Here is a 27,939-nt window from a genome sequence, read left to right as displayed (position 1 = left end):
GACTCTGCACACAATCTTGATTAGGTTTGATGTCCTTTGAGTTCACTAAGTTTTCAATTGTGCCAAAATAGTCCTATTTCTCTGTCCCCATTACATCTTCTCCCGAGTTTTTTTTCTTTTCAAAATATACATAATAGTGGTGTTCTGCCAGCTTGGACAGTCGTGTTCCACTAGGTACTTGTTATCTAGTATAGCATAAGTACTAGCTAACTTTATTCACCAACGCTTAGACAAATGTGAAGAAATTACCAATAATTTCCACTCATTTCGTTGACCGTTAAACCACGCCAGTTGATGCATATCTTCTACTGTAATTGGGGGTCTCTCCTTCCCCGATTACTACCTTCGCGTCTCTAACAAATGAGTGGAATGCTTGTCTGCAGATGGCAAAGTGACAGCCAATTCAAGCTATCCAAACATGCTGATATTCAAATGCCAGCCGCTACGCTTTGTTCAGACAGCAGCCAAAAGCATCCCTCTTGTCACTGGATTTCAACCAAAAGTGCAGAATCTAAGTTTTTTTCAGTGTTTCCCCAGAAGGTATAGCTTTTAAGCATTTATAGAGAAAAAACAGAGTTACCAGGTACCTATATTGACAGGAGAGAACAGGTACGCGGTGAATGGTCGAGGTGGGTACAAAATAGCCCGGATAACACCGTCAAAACAAAACAAAAGGACATAAAAAAAAGTCATGACAGTTTTCTCAGTATATGTTTTCATCAAAATGATCCATTGTAAGCCTGTAAAAGTAAAACAAATTTCTAACAAAGGAAGGTTTAATGCTAATCACTCCGTTTATTCTGTCTCAAAAACCTCGAGATGGACTCTATTTACTTGCAATGTATTTATAAATCGTTCATATATTAGGGAACTGCCACTTAGTTTTGGCATGGAATATTGACATGCTTTCTCCATCAGTTTATTCCTATTGCTGATCACGCAAAAAGAGGCCAAATTGTCATCTACTACTTATAATAGAAATTAACACAATGGTGAAGCATCTACAAACGTTCAAGCAATTATTCCAGGTTCAAAATAGATAAGTAATTGTTACAACAACATATAATCCCACATAGTGGGGTCTGGGGAGGGTAGTGTGTACGCATACCTTACCCCTACCTTGTGGAGATAGAGAGGTTGTTTCTAATAGACCCTCGAATGAGGAAAGCATAAGCACCACATTAATGAAAAAAAAAACAAGAAGGGACCTGAAAAGAAAAATTGTTACTATTGTATATTCAATGAGAGACCTTTTGATATACTTCCTGCAAACGCAAATATTTGACTTCGTTACACTTCGGTTTTCAGTTGACCGTCATAATACATTTTCTGTAAGGCTGAATGCAGTCTTGTTAAAAATGTTGGGCCTTAGATCAAGGAAAATTCATGCTTTTCAAGAATATTTGACTTTGTTACACTTCGTAAAATAAGCACGACATAATATAGTGCGACCAGGCATAGAACTAGCAAGACCAGGATATAGCACATCATCAACAATTAGACTACCTGTACGCTGATCAACTCGTCTGATTCTGAAGAAGTGCTAAGACACAGTTTGACTAAGTCTCACAATGTCCTTCAGCAATCGACTGACAGAAGCCTTTATTTCATCTGGTATTACTAACTGCGGTGGGACTGACTCCAACGCATACAAAGTAATAACCCTCATTACAACAGCCAAGTGTAAATTAGTCATATCGCCTTTCCACACACTCTGATTCACAAACTTGCATGACGCTTTTAAGGCACATTTGCTGCATACCTGAAATAAGCACGTAACATTTCAGCACATACGGGGAATAGGGAAGAAGACGGGAAGAATTTTGAGAATATCCAAGGAAAAAGAGAGTTACATTGTCTTCTTGAATTCTGAAATATGTACGCAACCTCTTAGCAGAAAAAACAGTCTTCTTTGCAATGGAAGGGCAACCAAAAAGGGCCACCTTTTTCAAGTCACTGCCAGACAACCATCTGAACAACCAAATCAATAGATTAAGGATCTGAATGAAGAAAGCTAGGGGATATAAAGTAGTATTTAAACCAAAAGAAGAAAAATGTCTGAACAAACATCATAACTCAATACCTCTTGAAGTTTGAACCAAAAAGAAAAATGACCATAATGTGTGTAACATACTCTCACACACGTTACTTATCAAACAAGAAAAACACTCACACATGTTAAGTGAGAGAAAAAACACCCCAATAGTACACTAACTTTCCCCGTTTATATTCACTTGCATCAAGTATTTCCCCTGATATTTTGTTTCTGGATAGTTAGTGCGATGGTAATAAATAAAAAACGAAATAAGAACATGAAACTGGTGGGGGCCAACGAGCACTTCGCCTAGGTTAAGGTCAAGGCCCTAAGACCAAATTGTCAAATTAAAGTCTCATTTGATTCTTGTACATCTATATTTTGATATCGTCTCATTATTACTTTTCCTTTGATAACTCTTCTTTATGTATTAATCTCCTCCTTACCTTTCTCCCTATTACTATGATAACAAGCTTTTTGTCACTATCTACTAAGTAATAACCACTAGACAAGAAAAGGAAAGAAAAACAAAAGGACTAAAAAGGAAACATGTGCACATCTGAAATTAAAATTCAGTGAAACCAGTCCAGATCCCAAGACAATAAAAAATTTATAAGTCCTACACTCCTGGAATTGATAGATTTGTCTTTGAAATTGCTCATTGTCATGTTCTATAAGGTAATCAGAATCTGATCTCTTCAATCCCACCTAGATATCCTTAGTCTAAACTGGCTAACACTGAGCTTACCGGCTTAGTTTGTAATTGTACAGAAATGGAATTTTCACTTTTAATTAATAGTAAACAGATCATTTATTGAAAAGTTCAGCATGAAGAAAGCTTAAAAAGATTTTTCACCTTGAATTTTACTGGAAACACAAATTCCATATGTTGATAGCTTGCTTTAAAAAGGTTACCTTGAAAGTAGTCCTAGTTGGAAATCCTACAACGGAAAGCATAGTGCAATACGGATTGGTCTATGTTGAACCACTGTGTTTATTCTCAACAATTGGCAGAGAATTAGGTGTATACAATTTGTCGTAGAGAGCATGTGAGAAACACAAGAATCAAAATATGAGTGCAAGATTTGGAAGGTGGAGGAGTCAGCATTTATAACTGAAGAGACCTCCGGTACATTGTAAAACAGCATTTTGTAGGGGATAATACAGAGTAAGGAATTCTAACATACGCAATTAGCATTATTAGAGCAGTGAAGTAAATTGAGCAGAGAGAAGAGATGATTCTTCCACTAGACACTGTCCCCTAAAGCCTTCTGTATTCTTAAGGCTATTATATCTGCTAAAGATTTATGCTAGACAATTTTCTCTATAAAGGGAGGCATTCTTAGCTGTTCAATATAGGACAGCTGCGTAAGATGAATTCTTATATGTTGGACAATGTGATGATTTCTTAGAGCATTTTCTCTCCTTTTCCTTTTCCGCACATGTAGAAGAAGCTGGGGCAGGGATAAAACGTTCTACTAATCGTATCGCTTAAGTCGGCAAACATCTATGACTCTTTGCATTTTATGATGAGAAGTGCTGAAGTCTGCCGACATTTTCCTATACTTGAGATATCCGAAAGAATGACATATTTCTAAACACTGCAACATAAGCAATGTTTCAGTTTACAAAAACTATTGTTCTCCCCACTAATTAGCAAACTGAATTCTGTCAAAGATGTTATTCTTGAAATATTTTGGTTGATCAAAAAAACACAAATTAGAAAATGATAAACTTCAATAAACAAACATAACTGGCAGAAAACTAATCGCAATCAATATGGAAAAACGGGTAAATGTAACTAAAGTTTGATTCTTACTTAGCAATCTCTTGGTGATCTCTACCAAACTGCTCAGCTGCGTACTTTACAAAATCGCGGGCATAGCTATTCTCAAAACAAGTAATGTCAAACCTCTTCCTAGGCAAAAAGTTTGAATCTTTAAAGTACCCTTCATTGTATAAATGTGTCACAAACATCACCATATCAGGTGAAAGTTCTTTGTACACATTATGATCCTCCATAGTCAACGGCGTTGACTTTCTTGATTTTACACTCTTATTCTCCTTCTCATTCACAAATAATTCATGTAAAGTTTTGCTCTTTCCCTCATTTTCACACACCCAATTACCACTTCTAGCCTCCACAGTCAACGGCGTTGACTTACTTGATTTTACATTCTTACCCTCCTCATTCACAAATAATTCATGCAAATTTGTCCTCTTTCCCTCATTTTCACACACCCCATTACCAATTTTATCATCCTCCTCCTTCCTATTAGCTTTTTCATTTTTCTTCTTCTCAAGCAAAATCCTCACTTCTTCCTCCAAGTTTCTTAATTTACACTTCAGCACCTTGATTTCGCTTTCGGTTTCAGTTTCATCCTCACTTTTTTCTGATTGTTCAGACTTTTCTAAGAGTCCAACAGCTTCTTGAAAGAAAACACCCAATGGTTTTTTGTGTTTCTTTTTGGATACAATTTCTGAATTGGTTGATTCTTTCTGTTGAGACTGAGCTGAAACGGAAAAGGGTCTCAAAAGAGATGATGAAAATTGTGCAGATTGATATGGGGTTGAAGAGTTCAATATTGTTGAGGCTATAGGGTTTAAGGGAGGTTTATGGAGTTGAAGAATTTGTAAGAAGTACCAAGAATTGAATTTTCTGACGAATATCATTTGTGGGTTCTGGTTATTTGGTCAGTGTCAGTGAACTATGGATGGGCAGTGAGGGAAGAGGGGTTTCTACCATTAGAGGGTTTTAGCAGTAAAACGACTATGGCTAGCAAATGCCGACTCTCGTTTGCGTCTTAGTTGGGCTTTGGTTTCTTTAACGTAAAAATAGAACGGACTAGTCAGTTTTCGGACTGATAATTAAAAAATAACCAGTATTTTTAAAGTTATTAAAAAATAGCTACTATTTTGCTGCAACACAAAAATTTTCAGCATAATATACTGGAGATTTTATGAACTTCATGCTGGAACTCTAGCACATAAAAAGTTCCAACATAATATACTGGAGATTAAAGCACCTGTGTATAAACTTCCAGTATATTATGCTGAACCAATATATTATGCTGGAATTCCAGTATATTATGATGGAGTTCCAGTATCAGTATATTATGTTAGAAGTTCACATGTAAAAAATTCGAACTCCAGTATATTATGCTGGAATATTTTCCGGATTTTAAATAGTGTTTTCGTTCAAATTTATCTTTACATGAAAAGTGGCTAAATTTCGATTACTTTTGAAATTGTGGCTATTTTTCAATTACCACTGGCTATTTTTTAATTTCACCCAACTTTTAACTAATCTTCGGGTCATCTGCACACATGGCCTTTTTGGGGTGGCAATGGAAATGGCACTAGATAGCCACTTTTAGGATAGTTGTTTACGTTTTAGCCAACAATAACAAACAAACCCAGTGTAATCCCACAAGTGGGGGTCTGGGGAGAGTGATATATACGCAAACATTATACCTACCTTGTGAAGATAGAGAGGTTATTTTCGATAGATTCTCGACTCAAAAAATAATTAAAAGAAAGCAATAATCAATAGCAACAACACGGTAATAGGAAAACGAAAGCAAACAACACAACATTTAATAATAAAGATTCAATAAATAAAATACAAGAATAGTACGAGTACTACTAAAAAGACTAGGAGTAACTCTCGACTACTTGTCAGCCTTCAACCCTACTACTCGACATTCACACTTTCTTAACGAGGGTCATGTGTTTACGTCTTAGCCAGCTATTACAAATTATTTAATGGGCAAATATTTTTTCTTCTTCTTCTCCGCTTGCTCGAAATTTAGGACACTTTAGTTTTTCATTTCAAAACTTCAAGATATTGTGTCCTTGTGTTCAATTTTATTTCAAAACTTCAGGAAATTATGTCCTTAATTTCAGGTTCTTTAGTTCAAAAAATCGATATTGTATCCTTAAGTTTAATTTTTTGGTTCAAAACTTCAGGATGTTGTATTCTTAAGCTCAGTTTTCCAATTCAAACTTACAGGGACACAGTAATGAAGTCCAAACTGTACAATTCAAACTTCAGGCTTGTGTCCTGGATTTTAATTGCTGAGGTTCCAACATCTGGCCACTAGAGAAAAAGAAAGAATAAGGAGAATAAGAAAGAAACAGCAATAATGGTGACCAATTTGATATAGTTCTCTTACGATTTGGGGACAAAATGATGTATATTTTCATGAAATTGTATCCTTAAGTATGGATCACAATTCAACGTGGGTATATTTAAGTAATATCCATCTTAGTTACGTTACAGTATATTTATGTATTATTTTTCTCAATTATCAATTCGTATTTGTTACGCATTGTTACTGCATGTAAAGAAGCTAATTTCACATGCATAATCTTCCCGTTGACCCTATATATTTTATTATTAGTGTAATTGTCCGCGCTTCACGCGTTCATCTAAAATATCAAAATATGACCGAAGACTAATCTCATACTTTTTAGTAGAAAGATCAATTTTTACTCACCCGAAAACTTTTGAAGGGACTACCATCTTTTTGGATTCTTTTAAATTCTCATTAAATTTTTTATTTTGCCGGAGATAATATATGAAATTATAATCCAGGTTATATATAAAAGTTGAAACAACCCATTTATAAATCAAGAAAGTAACTTAAATAGCCATATGCCCAAAATAAATCCGACAAAGGTATATATGTAAATATAATTAACCTGTTATATACATATTGGCAAAGATCTGTAAATATTCTTGGCCGAAGAACCAAATACATTAAATCCCCATCCAACTCGGTACTCCTTGAGAATAAAAACAAAAAATAAAAATTATGAAAAAGAGAAATGATAGTAGTACTGCAAAATATTGGGGAGATAAACGTAGAAATGACAAAAATAGCCACAACTCTATTAAATTAATATGAAAAGATAATTTTACCCTTTGTTCATGAGTGCTATGTAAATATTAAGGATACGGTATTCTTAATTTTATGAGTGATGTGTAAATATTAAGGACATTTTTTCCTTAATTTTTGCACAACAGTCATGAAGTTAAGGACATGATGTCCTAAAGTTTAACAACAGAAGGTGCAAATACATGACACTTTGTCCTTAAAATTTATACAGCACTCATGAAGTTAAGGAAACCATGTCTTTAATATTTACACAACACTCATGAAGTTAAGAACATTATGCCCTTAACATTTACACTACACACATGAAGTTAACGACAACATGTCCTTGACATTTACACTATACATATGAAGTTAAGGACATGATGTCCTAAAGTTTAACAACAGAAGGTGCACATACAAGACACTTTGTCCTTAATATTTACACAACACTCATGAAGTTAAGGACACCATGTCCTTAATATTTACACAACACACATAACGTTAAGGAACCCATGTCCTTAACATTTACACTGCACATATGAAGTTAAGGACAAGATGTCCTAAAGTGTAAAACAGAAGGTGCTACTTAATTCAGGAAATTTTGTCCTTAATATTTACACAACACTTGTGAAGTTAAGGACACCATGTCTAGCACTTGGGTATTTTTATCAGGGCGGGTAAAATTTTAGTAAAGCACTGACTAAAAAGTAAATATATTTTAAACAGTGGCTTAAGAGTAAATACAACTCTAATCCCCGAGATAAACATGAGATGCCTCCAGCTTTTCTTCTTCTTATTCTAAGGTCCTCTATTTCAGAATTTTGTTTTAAAGCAAGGCTGACAGTCTTTGTTTTCTGTCAAATTATTAAAAAGAAAAACTAAAAAGGAAAGGAAACAAAACAAAAAATCAATTAAAATGTATCATGTCATTGATGGTATTGAATTTCTTAGTTTCAACTAATTTCTTTTGTATATCTTTACACGTTGTTTTTTCCTCCAATTTCAGTCCCAGCAACTCAAAACCCATAATTTTAGCTCTAAAATCACAAATCAACTAGCCATATTCTTCTTTCCTTCATATTCTACTATTATATCTCTTCATCTAAAATGACAAATTAACTACGCATTTCATACGCCGCTGAAAAGCATCTGTCAATAGATGAAGTTAATCGTTTTTGTGCCATTATATATATGTATAAAACATGTTTCTTTTTCAACGTATAAGGAAATGAGATGAGAAGAGTGGAATCAATAATAAACAACTTTTTTTTGTTACGGATAATTTGAGGAATATGATTAAATTATGAATAAGAAAAACAATATATCTCGTAGGAGGAAAGTTTACCTTAAAGTGCCTCCTTTTTATTATTTTCAAGAACCTAATTTTTGCCTCCTAGTGCACATACCATTTTTGAGGTATTGCACTCAAGATTTTGTTGAGATTAAGAAAAACTTACATGGGGATATCAAGAGAAAAACGTTTTCAAAAAATCAATAAATAAAACCACATAATGATCCTCTTGGAGTACTGGAACACACCCCATATAGAGTGCCTCAACCATTATTGGGCTATTTGTGGCAATGATAATATCCTCCAATAAAGTCACCAAGAGATAGATTTGTGGCAAGGATAATATCCTTGGATGAATGGAATATTTGGAATCTTTTAGAGATATAGTATTTGTATTAGGTAGAACTGGATATGCAAGTAACGATCTGCAAAGGAAATTTTAGGAGCCTGAAACATGAAAATTACATAATTATTGTCCTCCGATCCATTATAACAACCCAATATAACCTTAACGAAATCTTGCAGTAATGTATAATAGTAATGAAATAATGTGAAGAATTCTGTCGTTACCTAGGTAGGTGACTCTTCAACTTCTGCACATCTCATTGAGAAGAGGCATAGGTTTGTAACTGTTGGTGTAAAGAAATGTGGTAACGGTTGAAAGTAATGATTTTCCTTTCCGGTCTTAATTTTTTGAATTTAAAAATGGATATTGTTGTGAGTTGAGAGAGGAAAAACCCAAAAAATTAACAAAATAGATAAATACATTTCCGTGTCTATGAGAGAAGTCATGTCAGCACTCTTTGTCCCTCTTTTATATATATATATCCTATATTTTTCCTATTTAGAGGCTGAGGGAAGGAGAAAACCAATTCTTCCTCCTAATAACATCATTCACTATCTTCTCAATCCAAATGGGAACCTACTTTTGAATTTCCCTATTTACAATTATCATTCAAACTGCAAAATCTCAATTGACTTGTCTTAGCTATCTTGCATCTAATCCTACACTAAATTACCGGCCGGTCATCGGAATTGTTAGACTTCCCGGCGACGGCGCGTGGGGCCGCCTCAGCAACGCTACCGACTTCTCTTACATCGCCGCTTCATACGTCAAGTTTGCTGAAATGGCTGGTGCTAGAGTTATTCCGCTTACCTATACTGAGCCTCCTGAAATTCTCAATCAAGTACTCCTTCCGTCCTAATTTGTAACAGTACACTTTTCTTTTTAGTCAGTCTCAAGAATAATGACATCTTTCTATATTTAGTAGTACTAAATATAGAGACGGATTCAGAATTTAGTAGTACTAAATTTAGATGTTATCAGAACGTCTTGACAAAGTTTGCTATTATTAGAGGCGGATTCAGAATTTAATGGGTTAAAATTATGAGATTCTCAGTATATTGAACTCATTGTACTATTAAAATTATGCGTTCAAATCTAATACTTGTTGAGATTTTAATAGGTTTTTACATATATATAATATATCTAGTACACTATGTATCGAAAGTTATGAGTTCAGATAAACTCGTAGCGGATAGGCTACATTCGCCTTTGGCTATTATATGTCATCTTTGCATTTGCAGTGTGGCAAATGTTAATTCAATGTCTCTGTGCAGAAACTTAATCTAATCATATTCAAGGCGTTATCTTCACTGGAGGGGATGCCAATAAGGGTCTCTACTTTGAAGTTGTTAAATATATATTCAAGGTAACTTTCTCCTGCTCATACACTTACCTCTAATTATAAAAATCTCGTGTATGTGTGGACCTGCATGATATATGATATTACTATGGTTTATTTTAGATTACAAACTTAAAAAGTATTTTTTTTATTAAATTTAATGCCAGGTCAAAGTACATATATATACATAATAAAATGGAAGGGAGGAATATTTAATTTCGCATCCATTTTTGCTAATTATCATCGTCTGAAGGGTTGTTATGAATGCCCAAAGGTGTTTGTTGTCAACATTATTGTACAGTGAATTGTATAAGTTTTTTCTTGACATTGCAAATAGTTGTGGAAAAGAATGATGCGGGTGAGCATTTGTGAGACCATTCCCTAAATAAAATAAACAATTAAAAAAAAGAAAGAGATGTGATTGGTTAAAATAAAGAAGAATGGGTTGCTAGAAAAGAAAGAGATTTGATTGGTTGAAATAAAAAAGAGTGGGTTGGTGTAAACTTGGACGGTTGTAACCAATTTGCAATCTTGCAAATTGACAAGTAGGCAACATAATAGATTTTTGGTGAGCATTCGTCCAACTATAAATAGGGGAAGATGTTGCCTCATTTAAAACACACCAAAAACAAAGAGAAGCTAAGTAGAAAGCAAAGCAGTGAGAGTAAACCACAGATTGTTATCTGTGAGATAAATAGTGAGTGACAATATTATTGTAATAAGATTTTTTAAAATAAAGAGTGTTATTTCTTTCGAAGTTGTAGTAGTCTCTTGACACTACTAAGTTGTAATATTATAGTGGTAATATTACTCCGCTCGGGTATTGTATTTTATCCCGCTAAAAGATTTGGTGTTATCGTTATTCTCTTGTGTTATTATTATTTGCCGTGGATATTATTCCTGAACGGGATATATTTATTTTCCCAACAACGTGGTATCAGAGCCATGGCAAATAATGGTACGCTATCTTTTCAGTACCCCCGTCTCACAAAAGATAATTATGAGAAATAGTGTCTACGTATGAAAGCCATTCTCGGCTCTCAAGATGTATGGGAAATTGTAGACAGAGGGTATGCAAAACCCGATAATGAGGAAACTCTGCCTCAAAATGAAAAAGAGGTCTTGGCAAAGACGCGGAAGAAGGATCAACAAGTCCTCACGCTCATCCACCAATGTTTGGATGATGCCATGTTTGAGAAGGTGGCAGATGCTACCACCTCAAAGGAAGCTTGGGGGATTTTACAAAATTCTCTTCAAGCAGTTGACAAGGTGAGAAAGGTAAAACTTCAAACTCTAAGGGCTGATTTTGAAGTTTTAAAAATGAAAGAATTTGAATGCATTTCGGATTATTGTTCAAAAGTGAAGGATGTTGTAAATCAACTAAAAAAATACGGGAAGGACATAGAAGATGTCCGTGTGCTATAAAAGATCCTTCGCACTTTAACACCTAAATTTGATTTTGTGGTGTGTGCTATTGAGGAGTCTAAAGATTTAGACTCTATGATAGTAGAGCAATTGGAGGGTTCTTTACATGCCCACGAAGAAAAGATCAAAAGGAGACAAGAAGTGTCATTGGAGCAACTTCTTAAAACTCAGGCATCCTTCAAGAATTATAAAGGTGAAAATAGCTATCGAGGTAATGGACGGGGACGAGACAGTGGCAGTCATGAAAGAGGAAGAAGTAACGGTAACAACTTCAACAATGAAGTTAAAATCCATCAGACATTCAGATGTCGTGGTCGTGGACATAGAGGAGGAAGAGGACGTGGCTACTACTAAGAAAATAATGGACAAAGGTATGACAAATCAAAAATTGAGTGTTATAATTGTCATAAATTTGGCCATTATTCTTGGGAATGTCGTAGCAATGCTGAAGAAAAAGCTAACCTTGTTGACGACAAGAAAGAATAATATGAGTCAACGTTGTTGATGGCACTCAAGGAAGAAGACAAGGATGATTGCAGCTCGTAGTATTTGGACAATGGAGCAAGCAATCATATGTGTGGATGCAAAGAGAAATTTGTGGAGATCAATAACATGGTGAGAGGTAATGTGTCCTTTGGAGATGCCTCAAAGATTCAAATCGAAGGGATATGTATGATTCTGATCTCCTGTAAAGATGGTAGTCACAAGCTAATTCAAGATGTTTATTATGTGCCAAAATTAAAAAGTATTATTTTGAGTTTGGGCCAACTTCTTGAAAAGGAATATGACATCCACATGAAAAATATGCATCTTTGGCTTAGAGATTCAGGTGGAATTCTAATTGCTAAAGTGCATATGGCAAATAATAGATTATTTTCTTTGAATCTTAAAATAATTGATGCAAAGTGTTTGAAAACCAATATGTACAAGATGAATCATGGTGTTGGCTACTTGAATTTTGAAGCGCTCAAATCAATGGGAGAAAAGAACATGGTGAATGGGATACCATCAATCAACCATCCCAATCAATTGTGTGAAGCTTGTCTTCTTGGAAAACATGCAAGGAGGAGTTTTCCAAAGGAGTCCATGTCAAGATCAACCAAACTGCTCCAGCTTGTTCACACTGATGTGTGTGGGCCAATCAATCCACCTTTCTTTGGTAAAAGTAAATACTTTCTACTCTTCATTGATGACTTTAGTAGAAAGACTTGGGTTTATTTCTTGAACCAAAAATCTGAAGCTTTTGTTGCTTTTAAAATTTTCAAAAGTACTTGTAGAAAAAGAAAGTGGCTATGAAATAAAAGCTTTAAAGTCCGATAGAGGAGGCGAATTCACTTCAAAAGAATTTAATAATTTTTGTCATTCACTTCAAAAGAATTTAATAATTTTTTTCAATCTCATGGAATTCGTCGCCCTCTAACGGTACCTTATTCACCCCAACAAAATAGAGTTACAGAGAGAAAGAATCGAATGATTCTTAATATGTCTAGAAGTATGTTAAAAGCTAAAAATATGCCCAAGAAATTTTGGGCAGAAGCTGTATCTTGTGCAGTTTATTTGAACAACAGGTCTCCAACAAAGAATGTTAGAGATCAAACCCCTCAAGAAGTATGGAGTAGAATAAAGCCAAGTGTCAAGCACTTGAAAATCTTTGGGAGCATAGCCTATGCTCATGTGCCACATCAAGGGAGAGCGAAGTTTGACGATCGAAGTGTCAAGCATGTGTTTGTTGTCTATGATACGAGTTCAAAAGGCTACAATCTATACAACCCAAGTAGCGACAAAATGGTGGTGAGTCGTGATATTGAATTTGATGAAGAATTAGCATAGAATTGGGAAGCTCAAGAAGAAACTTCATATGATTTTCTTCCATACTTTGGCGATGAAGAAGAACCAGAAACCGTGGAACTTGTGCAGGATACAACTTCACCTCCTTCTCCAACCAATGTTGTATCTCCTTCTTCTCAACAAAGTTCAAATGAGCAACCGCAAAGGACAAGGAGTATTCAAGAGCTCTATGATGACACAGAAGAAGTTACTAATTTTGATTCTTTATATTGTCTCTTTGCTGATAGTGAACCAATGAACTTTGATGAAGCTATTACAGACAAAACGTGGAGACAAGCCATGTATGAGGAGATCGAGACAATAGAGAAGAACAACACTTGGGAGTTAACAACTCTTCCCAAGGGTCATCGTGCAATTGGAGTAAAATGGGTATACAAGACAAAGATGAATGTTGATGGAGATGTGGAGAGATACAAGGCACGACTAATGGATAAAGGCTACAAGCAAAGGCAAGGCATTGACTATAAAGAATTTTATGCACTTGTTGCCCGCATGGAGACGATTTATTTGCTGATCTCTTTGGCAGCACGAATAAAGTGGATGATCCATCAAGTAGACGTCAAGTCAGCCTTTTTGAATGGCTATCTTGAAGAAGAAGTCTATGTTGAACAATCATTGGGCTTCGTGGTAAAAATCCATGAAGATAAAGTATTGCAGTTGAAGAAAGCTTTATATGGATTAAAGCAAGCCCCACGAGCATGGAATAGTTGTATCGACAAGTATTCTCAAGGCAATGGGTTTACTCGTTGTCTCCATGAATATGCTCTTTACCTTAAAATTCATACTAATGGAGATATCTTACTTGTTTGTCTTTTTGTTGATGATCTTATTTTCACGGGTAATAACCCAAGTTTGTTTGAAGTTTTTAAGAAAGATATGTCCCGAGAGTTCGAGATGACAGACATAGGGCTCATGTCATACTATCTGGGCCTAGAAGTGAAGCAGATAGAGGATGGAATTTTTATCTCTCAAGAAAGCTATACGAAGGAGATCTTGAAGAAGTTCAACATGCTCGATTGCAACCCCGTGAACACACCGATGGAGAGTGGGACAAAATTATCCAAGTTTGATGAAGGAGAAAATGTGGATCCCACATTTTTTAAAAGTCTTGTGGGATGTTTGAGGTACTTGACTTGTACCAGGCCAGATATACTCTTTGCAGTTGGAGTAGTAAGTCGGTTCATGGAAGCTCCTACCTCCACCCATTTGAAAGTCACTAGAAGAATTTTTCGTTACCTAAAAGGTACGATTGATTTTGGGCTATTTTATTCTTCTTCTAGTGATTTCAAACTTATGGGATTTTGTGATGGTGATTATACGGGAGTTATTGATGATAGAAAAAGCACAACTGATTTTGTGTTTTTCTTGGGTGATTATGTTATTTCTTGGAGTTCAAAGAAACAATCAATTGTTACTCTCTCGACTTGTGAAGCCGAATATGTATCAGTAACATCATGTACCTGTCATGCTATTTGGCTAAAAAAATTATTGAAGGAGCTCAATTTGTCACAAATTGAAGCTACAAAGATTTGTATTGATAACAAATCTGCACAGGCACTCGCCAAAAATCCGGTGTATCATGATCGAAGCAAGCATATATTTCGCCAAAAATCAATTTCGACTTGGCCCGACGATGGATATCATTCGGTGGGTTTCTTGAGGGACTAAAGTCGGGGAAAAAAAACTTTTCTTTTGTAGTAGTGTATCAATTTCCCCTTGGTTTTTCTTCAAACCACGGTTCTTTTCCAAAGGTTATGTTTGAACCGGGTGTAGTTAACTTTTTATTTTTAGTTAGGAACTTATGGGCTATTGGTAGAATTAGAATAGGATCCCGTAATTTCGTAATGCCTTGAATATAGCGGCTGCTTTAGTGTGACACTTAGGATCATTTGTTGACTCTTGTAAAAAGGCCTTAAAATGTATGTTCTTAATTTGGCTTAAGTACCATGATCTGAGTGTTTGATGATCTAATCTGGAATGAGTCATGTGCCATGTGTGTTTGAGGCTTGTTATATTCTGTGCACGACATTTAACGCCTAGAACTTACCCCGTGTGTCTGCAAAGCGAAATGGTAGTCTTGTTTAGTCTGGAAAGTGATATAGGCATTTCTTTGTTAAACCATATATATACATACTCCACCCACCTATTTTCTATGTACCATAGTTAACCCCATTGGGCCTGTAATCCTGTTTCCTTGGCAACCACATTACAAGCCCTATCCCTTGTTTGAATTGACCATCTTTTTGAACCCTTTACCTCTCGTAAGTACTTGAAATACTATGAATTTACAAATGATAAAGTGTGGGGTAGTTGGTGGAGCTTTTGAGTGGAACTAGGGAAATGAGAAGAAAGGTATATCTTGTTGGAAAAGCCACTTATGAAAAAAAAAATATTGTTAATAGTGTATCATGTTGATTAGTAATAATTCTTTGGTGGGTTTCAAGGTGATTGTGCTCAAAGAAGAAGTGTGGGGTGGTATATGTGGTGTTAAATATGAAAATATTGGTTTAACTTAGGTGTAGACTTGATTGTAAAATAAATATATTAAAGTGCTTAGGGAGGTGTAGTTACTAAATATATCCTACTCAACCCGTAGCCTACATTACATCCAAATAAAGTCCTACTTGATCCTAGACTGAGTGAGCTCAATTAGTAGAGTCATACACTACGGGCAAGCCTATGGTGCGTTTTCTGTGGCACAAGAATGTCATTTCTGAGGGTGAGTGAATTCTGTTCCTTTTAAAGTTCCTTAGTGTGTGTGAATTTTACTGATTGTGAAATGAGTCTCTTTTATTGTGAGCAGGCACTTGATTCATGAAGAAAAGGTAAGTCTGGACCTATGAATTAGAGTAAGTAAGTCGGTTAGGAACATTGCGTGGCTAGAGGGAATCAACTCTTGAGGTGTAGATGTTGCACTAATGTCCTCAATTTATGTGAAATATTCTTGGTGTGACGAGTAGGGAAGTCGCTCAGTGAAGTTAGGCCTCTTAGAGTGTGGTTTGATTGCTCAGGGACGAGCAATGGGTTAAGTGTGGGGTGTTGATAGTAGGCTATATTTATGCAATTTAGACACTACTTACACTCTAATTTAGCCGCACTTTATTGATATTTGAATGCTAAACGATAACAAAATACTCTAATTAAGAATTTGATGCTTTGCAGGAGCTACTCCGAGCTAGGAGGGAGCTAACAGGTGTTTAGGAGTCAACATGGAGTGTGAAAGGCCAATCGAAGGTTAGCCCGGTCGAAAAGGAGCGAGAAAAGCAAGCGAGATGACCCCTCCAGGTGCGCGGCCGCGAAGTGGGCCGCGAATTGGTCCTCGAACTCAAGGCAGTGAGGCAGTGGAAATCCGCGGCCAGATCCACAGTCGAATCTGCGGCCGCGGACGGGCGGACGAAAGCCAAACACGCAGGTTTAATTATGTAATTTCCCAGGCGACTAACCTAAACCTATATGAAACCTAAACTCGCCCAGAAATGGGAGATAGCTATTTTTAGAAGATTTTAGAGGCAAGAACGAGGGAGAGAAGATGGATAATTTCCTAAGAGTTTTCATCTTCTTCTTCATACTTCTATTTGTTGATTATGAATTATTTTAGTGATTTGTTTCCCATTAGTATGAGTAGCTAAATCTATTATCTAGGGTTGATGGAACCAATTGTTGGATGAAGTCTTGACTCTATTTTGTTATAATTGAGCCATGTTTGTTCTATGATTGTTCAACTACGTATTGTATTGTGGTTAATTGGAAGGGCCTTCAATTAATCATGTTTAGTTACCTTGTGTTGCTTGAGAAAGAACACTTGGTTAGATTGTTGTTGAACAACACCACTTTTGGGTAAGTTAAGAGATTAATTACTTGAATTTAAAAGTGGGGTTAGAAATAACGAAGCTTTGGTGGGATAATTCTGAGTTGCATAAATTGTTAACTAGAGTAGTTCGAGAGAATGCTTCTAGTAAATTATCGTAATTGATCGAAAGGTAATTACGGTAGCCCGGAACTCATAATCCTCATAGAGTATTACAGCGAGATTATAGCTAAAGAGTTGAGAATTAATCCGGCAATTGGGTAAATCAATAGCCCTAGATCCTTTTACCCTTGAATTCAATTTTAGTCTTGATTATTGCTAATTTTATTATCATTTTTCCTTAGCTAAAAAAATTCCACTGATTATTCATAAAACTCTTGCATCCTGAAGTTGTCTGAGCTTATCATTAGCATTATTTAAAGTTATAGTAAATACGTTAATTCCCTGTGGGATTCAACTCCGGACTTGAACTAGGTTATATTTGCAGCGACCGCTTAGTCCTTTTTACAAGGCATAGTTGGGAGTGATCAGTGACCTTCCTCAGAACCAAGTCCCTGATTTTAAAGTGTCGAAGATTGGCTCTTCGATTGTAGTACCTTTCGATCCATTGTTTCTGTGCCATCCGAAGGAAGGCGGCTTCCTGTTTCTCATCTAGCAATTCGATGCTTGTATTCATAGCCTCGTGATTTGACTCTTCTGTTGCATATCAAAACTTGATGCTAGGTTTGTTCGACTTTAACCGGGATCAGAGCTTCGGCACCATATACTAAAGAGAATGATGTTGCCCCTGTACTGGATTTTGACGTTGTTCGATACGTCTAAAAGACTTCGGGCAATATTTCTCTCCATTTTCCTTCACCGTCGTTCAATATTTTCTTTAGATTTTGAATGTTGGTCTTGTTTGTCGATTCAGCCTGTCCGTTCCCACTATGATGATATGGCGTTGATAGGATCCTCTTTATTTTGTGATCTTCGAGAAACTTTGTCACTTTGCTGTCGGCGAATTACTTTCCATTGTCGCATACGATCTCGACAGGTATCCCGAATCGACATATAATGTGGTCCCAGATGAAATCTATGACTTCTTTCTCTCTAATTTTTCGAAAGCATGTGCTTCAACCCACTTAGAGAAATAGTCAGTCATAAACAAAATAAATTTAGCTTTACCTGGGGCCGATGGTAGAGGGCCGACGATATCCATTCCTCATTTCATGAATGGCCATGGGGATAAGACTGAGTGGAGTTGCTCTCCGGGTTGGTGAATCATCGGCGCATATCTTTGACATTTGTCGCACTTTCGAACAAACTCTTTTGTATCCTTTTATATATCGGCCCAATAGTGTCCTGCTTTGTGAACCAATGATTCGGCACCGGAATGATTTCCGCATGTGTCCTCGTGGATTTCTCGTAGGACGTAGTCGGTATCTCCTGGTCCTAAACATATTGCCAATGGGTCATCGAATATCCTTCTATACAGTGTTCCGTCTTCGTCCAATGTGAATCATGCGGTCTTCGTATGTAGAGTCCTCGATTCCCTAGGATCTGATAGAAGCTTCCCGTTCTTTAGGTATTCGATATATTTGTTCCTCCAATCCCAGGTGAGACTTGTGGACTTGATTACGGCGTGGCCTTCTTCGATTACTGACCTTGAAAGTTGCACGATAGTCCCTGAGCTAATCTCGTCATCTTCAACTGATGATTCCAAATTTGTGAGGGCATCGGCCTCGATGTTTTGTTCTCGAGGCACATGCTGTAGGGTCCATTCTTTAAACCGATGTAGAGTCACATGTAGTTTGTTCAAGTATCTCTACATTCGATCTTCTCGAATCTCAAAGGTTCTGTTGACTTGGTTTACCACAAGCAGGGAGTCACATTTGGCCTCGATGATTTCTGCTCCCAAACCTTTAGCTAGCTCGAGACCTGCAATCATGGCCTCATACTCGGCCTCATTGTTAGTTCACTTGGCAGTTTTGATAGCTTGTCTAATTGTATTACCCGTGGGTGACTTCAAAATAATGCCTAACCCAGACCCATTCACGTTCGAAGCACAGTCTGTGAAGAGGGTCCACACCCCCGATGATGTACCCGACTTTATTAATAGTTCCTTTTCAACCTCGAGTACGAGGGCTGGCATAAAGTCGGCCACGAAGTTCTCTAAGATTTAAGAGTTGATGGTCGTTCGGGGTTGATATTCGATATCGTACCCACTAATCTCGACGGCCCATTTGGCCAATCGGCCTGAAAGTTTGGGCTTATGCAAAATATTGCGAAGAGGATAAGTAGTCACCACGCAGATCGGGTGACACTGAAAATATGGTTTTAATTTTCTAGAGGCGCTTATTAGGGAAAGCGCTAATTTTTCTAAGTGTGGATACCGAGTCTCGGCCTCACCTAAAGTTCGACTAACATAGTAAACAGGGAATTGCATACCTTGCCCTTCTCGAACTAGGACCCCACTTACCGTGATTTCCGAGACTGTCAAGTACAAGTAGAGTCGCTCGTCCGCTTTTAGGGTATGAAGCAGTGGCGGGTTCGAGTGGTACCCACTTTAATTCTTCTAATGCTTGTTGGCATTCCGGGGTCCATGCAAAATTGTTCTTCTTTTTGAGCAGTGAGAAGAACCTGTGACTTCTATATGAAGACCTCGAGATGAATCGGCCGGCTATGCGCCCTGTTAATCTTGTACGGACTTAACATTGTCCACGACTGTGATGTCTTCGATTGCCTTGATCTTATCGTGGTTGATTTCGATTCCCCCATTTGATACCATGAAGCCGAGAAACTTGCCCGAGCCGACCCCGAATGCACATTTCTCCGGGTTGAGCTTCATGTTGTATTTTCTTAGTATATCGAAGGTCTCCTGCAAATGTGTCAAATGGTCCTCTGCTCGCAGGGACTTAACTAGCATATTATCTATATAAACCTCCATTGATTTACCTATTTGTTCTTTGAACATCCGATTTACTAAGCATTGATAAATGGCACCAGCATTTTTTAGTCCAAACGGCATTACATTATAACAATAGGTATCGTACTTAGTGATGAACGAAGTCTTTTCCTGATCCTTCGGGTTCATTTGTATTTGATTATACCCGGAGTAGGCATCGAGAAAACTAAGGATCTCGTGGTCGATCATGGCATCGATCATGCGATCGATATTCGGCAGAGGAAAAGAGTCTTTAGTAGGGCATGCTTTGTTTAAATCTTTATAGTCTACGCACATTCTAAGTTTATTTCTCTTTTGAGGGACTACGACTACGTTTGCTAACAATTTGGGATATTTTACCTCCCAAATGGATCCTATTTTGAGAAGTTTGGTTACCTCATCCTTGATGAATGCATGTTTTACCTCGGACTGAGGCCTTCTCTTTTGTTTTACCGGGCTAAACTTAGGGTCCAAGCTCAGTCGATGTGTAGTGATCTCCGGCTGGATCCCTGTCATATCTAGGTGGGACCAAGCAAAACAATCCATATTATCGATAAGAAATCTAATGAAATTTTCCCTGAGCTTGGGGGTTAACCCCGTACCCAGGTATACCTTTCGATCGGGTAGATGCTCGATTAGCATGACTTGCTCCAATTCCTCGACAGTCAATTTGGTGGCGTCGGAATCCTCGGGGATTATGAAGGATCGAAGGATCCAGCAATCCTCGTCCTCGTCCTTTCCCTGCTTCTCCGACTGAGTCGAGGCTGGTGGTTGTGGTTGCTATTTAGCTTCCTATTTTCCTTTGGACTCCAATCCCTTTATTGACGAAGGCGCTGATACCGGTATTACTTTATCGATCAGGAACATCTCTTTTGAAGCATGTTGTTCCCCATACATCGTTTTTACTCCATCCGGTGTTGGGAACTTCATCATTTGGTGAAGGGTTGAGGGGACCGCCCTCATGTTATGAATCCAGGGTGTTCCGAGTAGTGCGTTGTATCTCATATCGCCCTCGATCACATGGAACTTTGTTTCTTGAATAGTTCCGGCTACATTTACTGGTAGGGTGATTTCACCCTTAGTTGTTTCACTCGCCATGTTGAAGCCATTGAGAATCCGAGGTGCGGGTACGATCTAATCTTGTAGGCCGAGCTGCTCCACGACCCTCTATTGAATAATATTGGTCGATCTTCCTGGATCAATTAAAACACATTTAACCTTAATTTTATTCATAAGGATAGAGATTACCAAAGCATCATTGTGGGGTTGTGAGATCCCTTCTGCTTCCTCATCATTGAATGATAAAGTGCCTTCTGGCACATAGTCTCGAGTTCGTTTTTCCTTGGTGATTGATACTTTAGTACGTTTGAACATGGGCCCTTGTGGAATATCGACCCCGCCAACGATCATATGAATCACGTGCTGTGGTTCTTCCTGCTCGTTTTTCCTGTTTGCATCCTTGTCTCTAAAATGGTTCTTAGCTCGGTCACTCAAGAATTCTCGAAGGTGACCCTCGTTGAATAGACGGGCCACCTCTTCCCTTAGTTGTCTGCAGTCTTCAGTTCTATGACCATGTGTACCATGGTATTTGCATATTTGATTAGGGTTTCTTTGTGATGGATCGATTTGCAGGGGTCTGGGCCATCTAGTATCTTTGATTCTCCTAATGGATGACACAATACCTGATGCGTCGATGCAAAAGTTGTATTCTGATAATCGTGGTGCTTCTGTGGGATCGGCATATTTATCGAAGCCACTTTTGCTCATGAGCCCTCGAGATCCCTGTCCTCGATCGTTCCTTCGATCATTTCGGATGGGATTGCGTCCTGGGCCGCTTTTTCTACGATCTGCGTTGTATGGTTAATACTGATCTCTGTTCGACCGGGGTTCTCTATCGATATAACTTTGAGTTCTGGCAATGGGCATGTTTGGATAAACGGAACCGGAAGGGGTCCCCAATTGATCATCCTCGACTCTGATTTTTTACTGGTACCGATTATGTACATCGTCCCAGGTTACCGCTGGATATTCAATCAAATTCTGTTTTAGTTGTCGTGATGCCATCGAACTTCGTTCGTTCAAACCCTGAGTAAAGGCTTGAACAGCCCAATCATTTGTGACCGATGGTAGTTCCATGCGTTCCATCTGGAACCGAGATATGAATTCCCTCAACATTTCGTTGTCTTTTTGTTTCACCTTGAAGAGGTCCGACTTCCTAGTTGCAACCTTTATCGCTCCGGCATATGCCTTTATGAAAGAGTCTGCAAGCATGGCGAAGGAATCGATGGAATTAGGCGGCAAATTGTGGTACCATATCATTCCTCCTTTCGATAAGGTTTCTCCAAATTTTTTCAGTAAAACAGATTCAATCTCATCGTCTTCCAAGTCATTCCCTTTTATTGCGCATGTATAAGAAGTGACATGCTCATTAGGGTCGGTGGTCCCATTATACATAGGAATTTCTGGCATTTGGAATTTTTTGGAATAGGTTTCGGTGCCGTACTTGGAGGGAAAGGATTTTGTACAAATTTCTTTGAATCCGTACCCTTTAGAATCGGCGGTGCCCCCGGTATTTGGTGAACCCGAGAGTTGTATGTCTCTACTTTCTTGTCATTTGCCTCGATTTTCTTTTCTCCCGATTTAATCCGTTTAGTGAGCTCCTCAAACATTTTCATAATGCCGGGGTCAGTCCCTGATTCGTTGGCATTCGACTTTTCTGGCACAGGCTCGGTCCTTTGAACGACTTCTGGTTCGATCCTACTCAGTGTACGGTGTTGATTTTGTAGTTGTGCTATAGCGGCATGTTGAGCATGTAACATTTCGAATATCAATTGGAGGCTAACTCCACCATCTTCTCCGCTCTACGTACCTCGACCACCTGATCGAACTTCCTTGCGTATACTATCTTCGGGCTCAACGCCCAAATTTGCATTTAGGGAGACATGTGAACTGACATCGATGGGATTTGCAATTTGTGCTCCCTCGAGGTCGGCCTGAGGCACCTCGATTCCTGGGGCGGCTATGTTGTCGTTTTTCCCGTGAAATCCGAGGTTGTTGTCACCATGTGTAGGTGCTGCTTGTGAGTTTGACATATTTATCTTGAAAACAAAGTTTCTTACGAGAACAAGTATAAAGCAGTGTGTGTTATCAGAATCAGTATTAAGCAATCACTATTATCTTAAGCCCCACGGTGGACGCCAAACTGTTTACCCTTAAAATTGGATAACAATTAAACTTATAGTATGGCTCTAAGAACACGTGATTTCACTTAATACCAATTGATAAATAAGAGGATTAATAACAGAAATAAACTATAAAGTAAAGCAAACTGGTTGATGCAAGAACAATTAAAATATAATAAGCTGATGAACAATCGTATAAACGAGAAAGAAAATTATATTGCTTTTATCTCTGTGAACCGTGGTCTACAAATGATTAGGACCTCCCTTTATATAGTAGAGAAATCCCACTTATGGTATAGTTCTAATTACAGAAGAAAATCTCATGATTAGCTAATTAACCATTTCTGATTTGATCCGTTTCGAGATTTACATCACGATCCTCGACCAGTCGCCGAAATTTATGCCGTGATCTTCGACCAATCACGGATATCTTGCCTTTCCGTTATTATGCTATATTCGATCTTGCTCGATGTCTGTCTCATTTGGCTTCGATCGCTACTAACCTCGATCTCGACAGGTACCTCAGTTCTGAACTTGATATGTAGTCCTCGTGATTTAGTCTGTTCCGTTACGAGGCCGCCATTCGATGCAATCTCCCGGTCTCGGTCAAATAGTAAAATTGGGTGGGCCCGATTTTAACCGTATACACAAGGTACATGATGTATTTTATCCCTTTACCCCCTTTAAAATATTTGTGGTAATCTCACCAAATGATATGGAGTTTAGTATAATTCTAGTCGAATTTAACCTTTTTTTGTTTCTGATATATTTGTTGTTAATCGATTCAGGTCTATGTTTTCACTGTTCGAGCACGACGCTATCCCATTATTGCTCTGCAGTGGCGCCCGGAGGTACTATCTTCGGACACTGTTGTCTGTATTTCTAAATATAGAAAAGTATCATACTTTTTTAGATAGATGAAAAAAGGAAAGTGAATCAGATAAAAATTGAAACGAAAGAGTATTCCTTTTTGTGCTTTTGGCTTTGATGCTTTTTCTAGTTAAATATATGATCACATTTTTGTGGCTGCTATATAGGAGTACATAGTAGGTTTTTGACAGACAAGCATGAGTTAAATTTTTTATATTTAAACGGAGAAAAATGGTCGTTGAAGATTCATATAATCATATAGCCAAACTAACTTATTTGGGACTAAAACATAATCCTTTGTTCTTATATACACCTGAAATGATATAGCAGAAAAATATTTTTGAATGGGCTTCATCACAAATTCCACATACCGAGGATGCAATTCAAATAACTCAACACGTTGCTAACTATTTTGTCAGTATCTTTGATACTTTCTATATTATATATTGATTATATATATATATATTATACATGGATTACGCATTGGATGAATGGCTATTGAGGTTAATTCTTCTTCTTCTTTTTTCTTCTTTAACTCAACTTTATTTTGTCATTTCTAGTTACTGTTGAACTTCTTGATTTGCCTCTTCTATTTATTTGTTTATTTTTCTTTGTAATTTGCAGTGAAGCTAGAAAATCTTCTAATAACCCAGCGGCTAACAAAGTACATGGAAACCTCATCTACAATTACAGTCCCACTTATGCTGGAAAGGCTGGGTAAGTTCATAACACCATCTAACCTGGTTGAAACTCTTGGGAATTAGCAGGACGAAATTCAAGATTTTCATGCTTTTTATTGTACTGTTGGTGGGGTTTTGATGAATTCTACCTCTTCACCCCCCGTTCTGCCTCGAGCTCTTTGTAGATGCAAGTGAACTACAAAATCATCGACCAATTGCCACGTTATTTTCTTCTATAGCTCTATGTTTACTTTTGGCCTCCTTGAACTCTAAAAATAAAGAAAGATTCTGTGAATGAAAAAGTTTCTGATATATTGAATTCATACCCTTTGTCATCATCTCCGGTGCTCTATTGATATACATAAGAAAGAAATAAGAATATTCTCTGCTACATAAAAATATGTTAACTAATCTTATCCAAATATGTACTACCTATTCACTAGAATACAAAGAATGAAAAATTGGTATATACAAAACTATCCTTTTAGAAGCTGCTGGAATAAAACACTTGTCCCTATTTATATCTGTTTGATGAAGGACACATGGATCCTTTAGCTGCATTGGATGAGCACATGTTTATGTCAACAGATACACTTTTCAAATAACACTTATCTCCTTTTAACTCATTTATCATCGAATATTTCCCCTTCTTCTCCAAATATTTTACTTTCTCTTCCAAACAATGTAAGACATCACCATTCATTGATTTAGCTCCGGCAACACCCCCCCCCCCCCAAGGTGAGATCCGCCATATTGGACTCCCAACTTGCCCAAAAGTGTTCGATGTAAAGGTCCAGCTAGGGCTTTAGTGAAAAGATCTGCAATTTGAGAAGAGGAAGGTATAAAAGACAGAAATTAAGCCATCGAGCAATTTTTCACGCACAAAATGGCAATCAAGCTCTATATGCTTGGTACGTTCGTAAAAGATCGGATTTTTGGCTTATGTGTATAGCCGACTGATTATCGCAATGAAGAAGAACCGGTGAAGAAGGTGGAGCCGATAAATCGTGAAGAAGACGGACTATCCAGCTGAATTCAGCAACAAGACGCCGCATAAATCGATATTCTGCCTCTGCTAAAGAAAGAGCTACGACTCGCTGCTTCTTGAATTTTCATGAAATTGTGCATCCTCCGAGACTCAAGAAAAAACCACTCATGGATCTTCGCGTATCAGAACACGATGCCCAATCAGAGTCGCAATAAGCCAAGAGCTGAAATAATGCAGTAGGCGATATAAAAAGATCAAGTCCGGGATCACCGCATAAGTATCTCAAGGTATGTAGAGCTGCTTGATAATGCCCAGTGCAAGGAGATTGCATATGTTGACTTAAATTTTGGACAGTAAAGGAAAGATCCGGCCTAGTATTTGTCAAAAAATTTATATTGCCCAAAAGCCTGCAATATATAGTTGGATCATTCAAAGGAGATCCACAATTTGTTGAAATTTTGCTTGTTGGATCCAAAGGAGTAGAAACTAGATGACTATCCAACCAATCAAATTCAGATAAGAGTTCAAGTGCAAACTTTCGTTGAGTGATTACCAGTCCTCCAGATTCTCGAAGGAGTTCTAATCCCAAAAAATAATGAGCCTCCCCCAAATCTTTTATTTTGAACTCAATGTCAAGAAACTGCTTGATCTCACTAATTTTTGCTTGATTGTTTCCAGTTATCAGAATATCATCGACATAAACCGCAAGGATAGTGATCAAATTTCCAGTGTTCTTAAAGAAATGGGAATAGTCATTCAAAGAATAAATAAATTCCCTGGTTCCCAAAGCTGAAGATAGTTTTGCATACCATTGATGCGAAGCCTGTTTTAGTCCATATAATGATTTGCGAAGCCTGCAAACATGTGATGGAGATGGGGGAGTCAAACTAGGGGGAAAACGCACATACACTTCCTCGTCTAAGTCTTCATGGAGAAATACATTGTTTACATCGAGCTGAAATAAAGTCCAATTCTTTTTCACTGCAATACTTAGAATGCATCGAATTGTTGTCATTTTCACCATCGGAGAAAAGGTTTCGGTATAGTCAATTCTTTCTCTTTGGATATCCCATCTTATAACTAATCTTGCCTTTAATCATTCCAAAGAGCCATCAAATTTTAGTTTGACCTTGTATACCCACTTGTCGGGCAACTCTTTTCTTCCTTGTGGAAATTCTATTACCTCCCAAGTGTGATTAGATTCAAGTGCTGTAAATTCCTTTGCCATGGAATCTCTCCATCCTGGATGTACTACTACCCGCTGGTAAGAGGTTGGTTCCACTATTTGACATATAGAAGTAACCATGTCCTTATTTTGTTATGTGAGAGAAGAGAAAGAAAACGAGTGGATAGGAAGCAAAGGGGGATCAGGAGAAATCACTTTCTAAGAAAAATCACATATATAATCTGATAAATACTGAGGTACACTGTGTGGCCTGTCAGACCTTCGCAAAATAGTCTCTTGCTCTAAGGATAACAATTCAGTTAAAGGAGGAAAGTTGACAGGCGACAAAGTAGAAACATTAGGACTTAAGATGGAGTCAAATTGATTAGTTGAAACGGGAGAATTAGAGGATTCTAAAGAGAGAGAACTAGACTGGATAGGAGAAGAAAGTGTAGCTAATATAGGATCTGACAAGTGCAACACTGGTTGCACAGTTTGTTATTCCCGTCAATATTGCTGTATTTGTAAATAATAATTCTGCAAAATAAAAGTTAACGTAATGAAACAGTAATTAATTCGAGCCCACTGAATTCACAGTATTTCCTTAAGGAATTTAATCCCCTCCTAGTACCCAAGGTAATGGATTATTTCCTCCCAGGATAGAACGAATCACACACTGGTGTAGCGGTACTTCAAACCTCAGTGTTTCAGTGAACACAAAGTTCGGTAGCAAATCACACTTACAGTTGCTTTGTTTGAAGTTAAAACAATGCAGAACGAGGGAGTAGAAACTCAGAAAATCGTATGGAAATGCTGAGAGGAAGGAGTGCAATGTATAGCCAAATCTGTTGAGTGATTTCAGTTCGTGTCTTGTGTGTTGTGTGTTGAGTGTCTTTCTTCAACATCTGCTGCACATATATATAGCAGCCAGTGTTGAAGAAGACCAAACGTCCACCCTCTATGGTGGAGCAAGCATTAGCTTGTTTGTGGAGCAAGCACATTCATGGTGGGAAGAGCATTAGGCGGCTGCCAAATGGTCAATACACGGATTGAAAAATATTCGTTACAAATGCGGATAATCTTACGTTAATATTTACTATTAACAAATAAATTTGGTCCAAAAAATTAATCAATCAATCGATCATTTGACCAAATC

The 27,939-nt window shown here is 37.5% G+C and overlaps 1 protein-coding gene and 2 long non-coding RNA genes across 5 annotated transcripts; 2 read left to right on the top strand and 1 right to left on the bottom strand.

Moving 5' to 3' along the window:
* Positions 1-23: 23 nt before the first annotated feature.
* Positions 24-4,842, bottom strand: LOC107821009 (uncharacterized). Of its 2 annotated transcripts, none has more exons than XR_001656038.2 (4): positions 3,855-4,842; positions 1,854-1,971; positions 588-1,762; positions 24-485 (listed from the first exon to the last, which is right to left on the bottom strand). XR_001656038.2 is itself a non-coding variant. In XM_016647400.2 (4 exons), exons 1-3 carry the CDS (start codon positions 4,706-4,708, stop codon positions 1,544-1,546), a joined length of 1,191 nt encoding a protein of 396 aa, XP_016502886.1. In that variant the 5' UTR covers positions 4,709-4,835; the 3' UTR covers positions 24-485; positions 1,507-1,543. The 2 variants fall into 2 exon arrangements, 1 of the variants encoding a protein (XP_016502886.1); XM_016647400.2 differs by having other exon boundaries at positions 1,507-1,762; positions 3,855-4,835.
* A 4,203-nt stretch (positions 4,843-9,045) lies between these two features.
* On the top strand, positions 9,046-16,805 carry LOC142166971 (uncharacterized). The gene is made up of 3 exons (XR_012697502.1): positions 9,046-9,393; positions 9,827-9,918; positions 16,327-16,805. It is a non-coding gene; the product is annotated as an uncharacterized LOC142166971 (long non-coding RNA).
* Positions 16,806-22,997: 6,192 nt separating this feature from the next.
* LOC142166972 (uncharacterized) lies at positions 22,998-26,337 on the top strand. 2 transcript variants are annotated; one of them, XR_012697503.1, is made up of 3 exons: positions 22,998-23,732; positions 23,869-23,931; positions 24,575-26,337. It is a non-coding gene; the product is annotated as an uncharacterized LOC142166972 (long non-coding RNA). The 2 variants fall into 2 exon arrangements; XR_012697504.1 differs by lacking the exons at positions 22,998-23,732; positions 23,869-23,931 and adding an exon at positions 23,942-24,453.
* Positions 26,338-27,939: the final 1,602 nt, after the last annotated feature.

This window comes from Nicotiana tabacum, chromosome 12 (assembly GCF_000715075.1).
Source record: "Nicotiana tabacum cultivar K326 chromosome 12, ASM71507v2, whole genome shotgun sequence".
Taxonomy (NCBI): domain Eukaryota; kingdom Viridiplantae; phylum Streptophyta; class Magnoliopsida; order Solanales; family Solanaceae; genus Nicotiana; species Nicotiana tabacum.
This window is presented reverse-complemented; position numbering and strand designations above follow the sequence as displayed.